Source organism: Schistosoma mansoni, chromosome 6 (assembly GCF_000237925.1).
Source record: "Schistosoma mansoni strain Puerto Rico chromosome 6, complete genome".
Lineage (NCBI taxonomy): Eukaryota > Metazoa > Platyhelminthes > Trematoda > Strigeidida > Schistosomatidae > Schistosoma > Schistosoma mansoni.
The window spans coordinates 6,290,982-6,302,421 of NC_031500.1; the positions used below are offsets into that span (position 1 = coordinate 6,290,982).

Here is an 11,440-nt window from a genome sequence, read left to right on the forward strand (position 1 = left end):
GCATTACATTGTAATCCTATAAACAAAAAATTCATTTCAATACCCTTTACTGTAATTTACCCTTGAATTCTATATTACTCAGTTGTAAAATTAAAACAAGCTTTTGAAAATTTACTTGGACAAAACTAGAGATTAGTCACTTTCATTGTGTATGTAGTCCTTTATGATGACTGAATTTCATCTATCGAAGTTGCAGTTCAATTACCCAGATTAGCACCAATAGAAAACCATTGCTTTTCAGCAAATGTTTTGTGTACTTGATCCACTCTGGTGGTATTTGATTCATAATTTTAATAGTACAGTAGTAATGCTTTTGACTTGGAGGCTAACCACTGTAAGCTTAATTAGTTAAAGCAGCATAATCTTTTAGAATGCTATAAATAAATATTTTCGAAAAATCAATCAATATTTAAACATTTGATGTCAACCGCAAACATTCATCTTAAAGCTTACATTATTTTGGCAATGAATTCCGAAAATTGAATGCATAGTACCTAAATGTTAACAATTTACCTGGTTATAGTCCATACGATAAGTGTGATCGGTAGTTGGAGACTTTGTATAATATACCGTAGAATCTATCCCAGTGGCTTATATACATTCACTTAATATTCTTCCCTAGATCTTGAGTTTCAGTATGCCTAAACACATAGCTTAGTTTAATGCCTTCTTTGCGAACCGTATTTTTCAGTGCTCATTTTAAATATAACTGATACTACTATAATTCTATTTTCCTTTTACTTCCTATCATTCTAATTTCATCCTACTGTGTTCATATACTAGAGTGAATCAGAGTAACAAACATTTATCCCGGTTTGTGTTGATTATGATTGACCGTTTAATTTATTTTAACCTGAACAAGAACAAAATTCGATTGTTGTATACACTATTCATGAAAAAAAAAACATTATATCCTAATACATCGTGATAATATTGATCAGTGGCGTGGGGTCGTGGATGTTCACTACGGAAAAGTTTCGTACTAGGACGAAACGGCCATCCACTCCTTTCAAGTTTTCAATGGTGGCATAACTTATAATGGTTTAGGATTTCAATAAAATTTAACGATTTTCACAACCCCATACTTATAGTTTAAATATTATTTGACGCATACCAGTTGACTATATAGTCTGTATGTAATTTTCATTTGACCAGTAACTTCAATCTCCCCTACCATCGACTTCTCCGTCTATTCATTTTCGATCAAATTAATATACTTATTTCATATCGTCTAACAGAAAATAACCGACTAGAAGTTATTCACTTTTTAGCTAAACAAATCGAACTACATTTGCTATTTAGTTCTACTTAAAATTCTTTGGTTTTTTATCCTGTTCATTTTGTTTTATTATTCCTTTTTTGTTCTTGAAAACAAACAGCTAAAATATTCATGTAGGTAGGTAACAGTTAGCACAAGTAAAGTTTTTATACATTTTTACGACTAACCAACACACCACAATAAATGACGTCATAATTAACGATTTTTTCTGAATTTAATTTTGTCAAATTTCGGTTATCATGCAAATAGTTAATTGGCAGTGACTTTGCCAAAAAAACTAAGGAACATGAAATTGAATTTTTTTAGTTAATGAATTGTTGTTGTCATTTCAACTGTGTTCCTTGCCAAATAAAAACGTAAACAGCAAAACATAAGTCATTCAATGCTTCCGTTTAATCGATTTCAAATGTCTAACAATGAGCATTTCAATTCAGTATTTAACATTTGCCTATTTTATATTTGATCACAAACTCTTACGAATATTTTTAATAAATACTACTAAGTATAAAAATTTGTTTGCATGTTGTTGATATTCTCTAAACTGAATTTATCCAACCCATCAATCTTGATTAACCAGCATCTTCAGGAGATCATATTATGCTGATCATGTTTATTTGCTGGTTATATTCAGGATAGTGTCTGCAAGTGGGATTCATCTGAATCTGTCTATATTCTAGTCAGTGGGTCATTTAAGCTATTACACTCTGATATTCAAAGTCTTAGATACTGATTTCAAATTTCAGGACTAAGATATGGTAAGTCTGAACTATAAAGAAATATGTCTCCTCAATTCCACTACTATTCACTATTCATAATTATACTCGATGGTGGTTTTCTTATCACTGGGTTGACGTGTAACTACTTTTTTTCACAATAAAGAATTGCCTTAAATCTAAAATATTTCTTTTTTCTTTTTTCATACTAAAAATAGCTGGTTCTTCATCCACATAATTCAAATAATGATATTGTGAGATCTAATTTATCAAATGAAATTAACCAACGAAATGATCATTTCGAATCAATAAATAATATTCATGATTGGTCCCCAACTCTTAAATATCATTCAGAAAATACTGATAAGCTTGACAAAACCGATGTACTATCGAATTTCCCATCCTCATCCAGTCAGCCATGTTATAATGAATCAATTAATCATCCTATAGATTATAAAATTAACCCGCAGTTAAACAATAAACAATACATGTCAACTAATCCTCATACAATAAAAGAACTAACCACACCGTCAACTCATCATGATCACACAGATGATGGTTTACCATTTAAATCTAGGAAAAAGCGTGTAGGTTATTATTGTATGTTATTACTATTGTGAATTTTGTTCCAATGCGTCAAATGATGTTTTATTTTCTCATAATGTCAATTCAATTCTAATAAAAATTCAACTTTTATGATTAGAGGTTTTTGACAATGGCCCATAAACACAAGTATGCCGAAATGAAAAAAATAAAGTGCATTGTACCAGTAAATAGTCGTTATATGAAAGCCTTACTATAAAGATTTCTCACCACTCAGAATTCATTTGGCTACCAATTCTATCAACATAGTAGTCAATATACATGACTAATCAATACCTTCATGAGAATAAGCAAATAATTATACGTTTAAATTCATTCAGTATTGTTTGTTTGAATCTTCCCACCGATTTGTTAGGACTGTAACTGGTCAGTCTCTAAATATTTATTTACTTTGAAGAAGCGACCTACACTAAGTCATGAAATGCCGGAAATTCAGATTCCTATTGTTTGGAATGTCAAAGGCACATCATTATCTTACTGTTAACATTCTAACCAATGCTTAATTTATTTGAAATTATCAAGTCAATCCTCGGTGTTGATAATTCTGTTTAAGAGAATAACAAACACCTCTGAATGTAAATATTCTTAATTGGTGTTTTTATAAACAATAATAAACATTAATAAATTCTGAAGAATACTTCAAGCTTAATTGGCTTCTTTCAATGAAAATATTCTGTTGGACGGGTGGGAAGTGGAACTTTTATTTTGATTCTCGATAATATCATCACCTACTTTAATTGTAATACCAAGCTATTTGGAATGATTCCAGTCAAATGATATATATAACCCATTGACGGTGATCTCATTCCATGTTGTCCAAAACTATATTACAGATGTATTTCTTGTTTGAGCCTTCCACTACTAGCCACCATCCACTTCTGTTTTTAATAATACAAATGTTTTGTAATAAAACTATCTAGCTCAGATAACGCAACTGCACTCAAACCACGAAATATCCACCTTAGATAGTTAACCATTAATCTGTCATATCATTACTTACTTACGCTTGTTACCCCTCGTGGATGGGCTTAGGCCGCCCACCACCATTCTCCATCCAACTCTATCCTGAGCAATCCTTTCCAGTTGTTTCCAGTGGCTATTCATCCTTTTCATGTCTGCTTTCAATCCCCGTTACAGTGTGTTTTTTAGTCTTCCTCTTTACCGTTTCTCTTCAGGATTCCGAAATAACACTTGCCTTGTAATGCAATTTTGATGGTTTCTGTAATTTATGTTCTATCCACTTCCACCGTCTTTCCCTAATTTCCTCTTCAGAAACAAACAACAAAATGGATCTTTGACATGCTAGAAAAAAATAGTACTCGGTCAACGGACATTTAATATCTTGCTGAAATTCGGATTGAGTTATATGCATAAAACGCTTAAATGCCAAAAAAATTTATCATTACTGACAACGAACTTAAAGCAGGATCGTTTAATATTTTCATTAGCAAACACTTCAATGTTTTCATCGCATAAATTGTTTAATGTCTTGCCGAATATTTGATGTACTGTGTAATTATATTATTATTACTTTCAATTGTTTTGATGTAATTCTTTTCAATGTATTTAACCTATGAGTTTATGGACTCTAAAAACATACCTTACTTACATTCGACAAAAACGTCCACAAAAACATAAATATGATTAAACCTGCAAAATAACCAGTGATCAAAGTGAACTACCTTAGCACTTTCGAAAGAGTTGAATATCTATGTTTTACTTGAAAAAACCTCGATTATGTTGTCCAGATGTAAGATAATGAAAACATCCAGTTCTGAAACACACAAAACTCAACTACAAGCATCATTTTGAAAAATCTATTAAGTTTGAACTGGATTATTCTTTCTTATTATTATAGTGAATCTTTCAATAGGGAGAAACTGATGTTAAATGTACTTTCAAAGAAATAAAATCAATATTTTCGATATATAAGATCAGTATATCTTTAATTGATGACTTTAAAATTTGATATTCAATAAGATAATTCAATATAAAAACTTGGCGACAAGAATACACCCAGTTTGAATATCATAACTTCTTTATACAAAATATAAGTGATATTGACTAGATGTTAAATAGGGAAAATGCTAACGTTGATTTCATTGACTCCCAATAAAAATTGCTATTATTATTATTTAGACTTTTACAAATATTTTTAATATCTTGGTATTTTTCTTAACTCCCCCTCATGACACAAAAAACTAAGCCAAACCTATCTGTGAATGTTACACCCTTTTGTTATATTATTGTTGATGATAGATAGACGGATGACCAAGTAAACTTTTATGTTTTTGTATTATTTTCTTTATCTACTGTTCTCTCTCACTCTCTCTCCCCCTCTCTCTCTTCATAGATGGTTTCTGACACTATAAATACCGATTTGCAAACTGTTCCTACAGTAAAAACACTTCCAACAGAAATGAATTCAGCGAAGAGATATCGTTGTGAACCGAGTAAGATTGATATTTATATTTGGCTGACAACATTATATTTTATTTAGATATTTTATGCAGTTTCGTCGAACAAACTCGGAAATGTTTACTATTTCAGCATTTTATAATTAATTTTTGTCTGACATATAGAAAAATATTTTCTAGAGTGATGTCTTGTACACAGAGAAGATAAGTAACATTTGATTGAATAAAGAAACCTATTTTTCAGAAGGGTTCTAGGGTATGCAGACAACGACAACACTCTTTAATAGTCAGATAGATAGATTAAAATACAAGCAGTGAACAGATGGTTCACATAACTCAATAGGAATGATATAGATTTATTTATCCAATAGTCTCCTCACTTTGAATCTTGCTATGATCAAGATTCCCTTTTTAAACACAATTATCAATGTCACTCAACTTGAATTTCCTGTGACTCATCAACTTAGGAGGTAAATTAACACATAAACAATTTATGATAATCTACAGTTGAGTTCTATGAAGAAGATATGTGGAGAACTTTATTACATCTAAAGTAATAAAAATACTTTTCCTTAAAAATGAAAAAAGTGATAAATGTCGGGTTAGCAGTTGATAGGTTGACTAACATACTTTGAATGCTTTATATTTGATAAGACTGAATGATCATGGACATTTGAACAGAATTCCCGTAAAAGGCTAACAATTTACAGTACATATTTGAAATAATTACAGCTTCATTCATATAGAAGTGAGCATTTTGATAACTCGGCGTATATAAGCGAACAATATTGTTTTCGATTAGATCCTCATCAGGCTTTACTCTAATATACAGTAATATTTATATGCATATACGAAACTATTAAACCAATCAAGTCAGTTTATGAGTCAATGATAACAGTGGAATAGATTACATAATCAAAATTAATAATAAGTGAATAGTACAAATTAGTAGTGTAATGACAGGTGTACTAGTTGTGATAAGAATAATAAAGGCTTGAATCAATGTTATATAATGGGAAATGGGTCAATGATTAGAAAATTATAGACACTAAAATAACATTCATATAAATTATAAGATTACGCAATAAGAAATGTTCAGATAATTGGACCGTGAAACATATATTTGAAATAAACAAATGAATAATTGGTAGGAGGAGATGAAGAAAAATAAACGAAGAGTATGGAAAATAAAATTATTTATTAAGGCCAAGGGAGAGATAAGGGTGTTACAAATATCTTATGAACACAAAGACTTGGGTTGTTGGATCGAATTCCTATAGCTTCTGCTATGTGTAGGAGACGAGAACGAACCCCACAAGGAAAAGTATGATTATGTAATCTATTCCACTGTTATCATTGACTCATAAACTGACTTGATTGGTTTAATAGTTTCGTATATGCATATAAATATTACTGTATATTAGAGTAAAGCCTGATGAAGATCTAATCGAAAACAATATTGTTCGCTTATATATGTTGTTCTAAATCACAATATGGGAATTTTTCAAACTCGGCGTATATCAAGTCAGTGAGTTCCGATAATCTTGTTTCTTACTGGTAGTCTTCTAAATGAAGTAGGCGCTAAAAATGTTGTCCAGAATGATAATGATAACTTAACTAAGTCGTCTAGCTAAGAGAATAAAACACCACGAAAATTATTCATCTGAACTGTAAATCTTTGCCATTAGCTTTTAATATAACTATCATCGACTTCAAAAGTCCTAAATATTTTATACAATAATATCTCACACTGAACTGATGACCTGTATGTTTAAATCATCGCTTGATCAAATAATATTCATCGCACAAGTTCGTTGAAGAATTTTCGCTCATCAAATGGTCGAATGTATTCTCAACTACATCTGTGACTCATTCCACGAGATTTCGAACTAAATATGATCAAAATATGTGTAATTTTCCTTCAGATTTATTTATTTTCGCATTAGTTAATGCATGCAACCTAATCATACTCAAACTAATAATGAATATCATTCATTTAAGTAGTATTACAACATACATTTAAGCAATTTGCATAACATCAAGACTATTGTGCAATCTTCTTTACTCATATTAATAGAGTTCACTAAAAATAGGACGCTAATAAACCAAAAACAAACACAGTTCCATTCTCAAAAAAATCTTATAACTAATCTACTACAGATATCCAATGACTAATAATTTATCCTCATGATGTAATCAACTTCTTACCTCATTCATTTGGTAAATATAATGCAGAAACTAGTTTTCTTTTTTTTTAAATAACTTACTCAATTCTCTCATAAGATTATGAAATAAATATAGATATACACTTGTTATTGTTTGTTTGAATCTTCCCATTGATGCTTAGGACTGCAATTGATCAGTCTCTTATTGGCATATGTGCATACTGTGCGTATTGCCTCGATATTGCCTTAATTCACAAGCATTATAAGTGAATTTCAACTTCACCTCATTGCACAAGCAAGTGGCTATCAGGACTCAAGCGCTGAGTGGATAATGCGATGGCATTTGAAGCGAAAGTTACTGTGTTCGAGTCCCAGAGTGAACATCAACTCTGAGATGCAGGTACATCCAGCTAACAAGTCCCAAATAGGATGAAGTGACGCGCGTCCTGGATTCCAATGCTAACCACTATCCATCTTTGCTTATAAATATAGATATATTCTTTCTAATTTGTAATTGAATAATTCAATTAATGAATGATATTTATCATGCTATCACTAGAAGTATCTCTTTTTCTACAGTGTTTTTTTATTTATTGTAGAGAATCTTCAGACCTTCATATTCCTTGTTGGTTGATTATTATATTTAAATGTTACAATAGTATCCATCATTTTAATTATTTATCTAAAATAATTTTTTCTAGATTATAAATCAATTTATCCTTTGACGACTATTAAAAATCGTAAATTGTCACAATCATCTAGTAATATATCACAAACTATTCCACAGTCATTCATTCAAACACCGAAACATAGTTATCCAGATCGTAATTTTAATGGTTTACGTCATGAATCTAGAAATCATATACGCAAACAACGTTATACATTTCATCCATATTCAACAGCTTTGAATACATCTCAAAATGCAGCTTTAGCCAGACATGCATTTCTGTTAAGGTAAGTATTTATTATTGCATAAATGGAAGTAAGCTGTTGTGATTGACGATGAGAAGGTTTTTCCCTCTTAGTGGACTAACTTTGTATATCGATCGGTCATTCATAAACCACGCAGAATAGAGTGCGTTTTAATTCAAGTTACCACATCTGACCTCAATACTACAAGAGACAAACTGACTTAAATGTGAAGTAATATGATAGGAATAATGTTAACGTTAACGAAGACTTGATTAGATGAAATGTAGTTCAACAGAGAACGTAAAATAAAAAGTATGAAGAGATAAACTTAATATTTTGAAAAAGATGAATACTCAGTGTATTTGTGCTACTGCAATTAATTTCGGAGAATGTCACTTAATAGTTCTAACTATAAATTAAGATGATCCCATAAATTCGAACTTGAATGTCTGCATCGAACGACATAGATCAGTACAGTAATCATTGACTTTACAAAGTAAATCATGTCTATTTTAATTACTTATTTACTTACTCCTGTTACACCTCGTGGAGGAGCATAGGCCGCCCACCAGCATTCTCCATCTAACCCTGTCCTGGGCAATTCTTTCCAGTCTATTTAAGTTACCTTTAAGTTATTCCTAATTTACTCCTTTGGTAGCCAGTATTCCGAATCCGGTTAGACGGTGCTTAGTCATGTACTACACAAATGAATCAACTAATTCGATAAAAGTGTTTGGCTCTGACAGTTCATCTATCACTTTTATTTAGAACCTTAACACTAACCTCACCATAACTTCTTTAGGGATTTTACCACATATGAGCAATAGTAATCAACGAAATAATCTGTCAAGTAAGTCTAGCAAAACAAATAATATCAAAATGATATATCACACTATACCATAAACAGATTTAGGTCTTTAGAGATATCAGCTAATGAAATTGGATACAATAAAACAATTATCAATCTGACCAATACAGATCTATATAGTCTTTGATATATGCTTCCCTTTGATTACTAATAAATAGTAGGAAAGAAACGGCAGACATCCACTCCTCTTTTATCTTATCTTAGGACTTTTAAGTAGTGAGTGCCATTCACATTGGATTAAATTCACGACGTCCTTTCTCAAAGTAAGCACGATATTACTCAAGCAAGAAATCGGAATTCACATTCAACTCAATTAAACAATAGGATCTTCAGTCAACTTCATCCGTAATTAACTACTTTCTCACTACTGACTTAGATCATTTGTAAGGGTCACAGGTTCCCACTACAACTTGAAGAAATCTATTCAAACAACATTATTGAAGTTTTCTATACATCCTAAATCTTATTTATTAATAACCCACCAGACATAGATTCGTGTATCAATTCAAGACTGGTGATTTTACCGACTTTCTCAGACGGAATTAGGTCGAACAGGGTTTGAACCTTGCTACTTATTTAGCGTCTAAAAGTCAAATCCATCAATCTAATATCCTTTGCTTCATTCCTCAGCTCTAGAGATTATATAACTTTATTTCTGAACATAGTTGTCTTTAAAATATACAAGTCTTCATAAATCACTCTCCTATATACGTTGTTATTATATTATGATCATTATTTTAGAAATAATTAATTTGTTTACAAAATTTTTATTCTTTTTAATTGTAAGATCTAATTTAGCTGCACTTATTCCATCAAATCATTACGCATCAGTAGCTGCATCCAATGATTTTCAACAACGTCGTCGATATGAACGAAGAAGAAATAGAGTTTACAGTAATCCTGATGAAGATGATACAAATAAAATTACACAAAAAATAATCAATAATAAAAAATTATCAACAACCAATTGTGATGTTGTTTATGTATCATCAATCCCAACCATAACAACAATAAATCCATCAATATTTACATATAATCATCATAATAAACAAAATAAATTAAATTCTACATTAAAAGATCATTCATTCTCTTCATTAAGTTATCATCATCGTAATGGACAATGGGTACCATGTGATTTAACAGTTGGATATGATTTTCAATCAACAAATAATCATGGTTTACAATTATCATGGCGTAAAAAAGTTTATGAATTTTTCAGTGCCCCTGTAACACGATTTTATTTACATGTAGTAAGTCCAAATTATCTCTGTGTGTGTGTGCATGTGTGTATATTTATATATGTTTCATTTTCCATATAAGTTGATAAATTTGAATTTTCGGTAGAACTATACTTTACCGATGAGTCAATCAGATTTAGAATAACTGATCTTTGAATTACTTTTTCCTGTAAAATTTAAAACAGAATGTCAGATATTCAATTAGTATTATTTGTTTGAATCTTCCCATTGATGCTTAGGACTTCAACTGGTCAGTCTCTTATTGGCATATGTGCATACTGTGCGTATTGCCTCGATATTGCCTTAATTCACAAGCGTTATAAGCAAAGATGGATAGTGGCTAGCAGTAAATGAGGGCAATATCGAGGCAATATGCAAAGTATGCACATATGGCCAATAAGAGACTGATCAATTACAGTCCTAAAAATCAATGGGAAGATCCAAACAAGCAATACCAAGTGAATTCAAACTTCACCCCCATTGCACAAGCAAGTGGCTATCAGGACTCAGTAGCTGAGTGGATAACGCAATGGCGTTTGAAGCGAAAAGTACTGTGTTCGAGTCCCATAGTGAACATCAACTCTGAGATGCAGGTACATCCAGCTAACGAGTCCCAAATAGGATGAAGTGATGCGCGTCGTGGATTCTACTGATAGCTACTATCCATCTTTTCTTAGAACGACAGATAGTTTGTATTTCATTAAGAGCTAGGTAAAATCTACAAATACTTAATTTTATATAAATATTTAAACTTAATAAATGAAGAAACCAAAGAAAAGAAACAAAATTAAATGGCTCTTAGATTAACCTTGAGAGAGATTGATTTCCTAAGGAGAATGTAATAGATCAGAGGGGGTTTTGTGGAGAATTTAGTATTTTCACATTTGAAATCATGAGTCAATTGAAGCTAGACCACCATCGAAAACCTGGAAACACTGGACGGCCGTTTCGTTCTATTATGGGACTCCTCGGCAGTGCGCATCCACGATCCCGCATTCGCGAGATTCGAACCCAGGACTCACCAGTCTCGAGCCGAAGCCAAGTGTGGCCGATAAGAGGGGGGAAGTAATCAATAAACTGATGATAACTCGAGAATCGTATGATAATAGGTCAAAGGTCAGAATAGGAAATATACACATTACATTGATCCATAAATAGTCCTCAAAAGTTATCATTCATAATTCACCAGGGCATATAACAAAATCCTTGAAGATTGCATACTGAACCTAGAAACAGGGTGCCTTA

At 31.5% G+C, this 11,440-nt stretch overlaps 1 protein-coding gene across 1 annotated transcript in view; it reads left to right on the top strand.

Annotated features, from left to right (window-relative positions):
- Nucleotides 1-11,440, top strand: part of Smp_147140 (putative transient receptor potential cation channel) — a 116,440-nt gene that overhangs the window by 63,889 nt on the left and 41,111 nt on the right. The window contains exons 16-18 of the mRNA XM_018798088.1: nucleotides 298-334; nucleotides 7,879-8,131; nucleotides 9,745-10,207. Coding sequence (XP_018653064.1) covers nucleotides 298-334; nucleotides 7,879-8,131; nucleotides 9,745-10,207 — 753 coding nt within the window. The remainder of the gene's footprint in view (nucleotides 1-297; nucleotides 335-7,878; nucleotides 8,132-9,744; nucleotides 10,208-11,440) is intronic.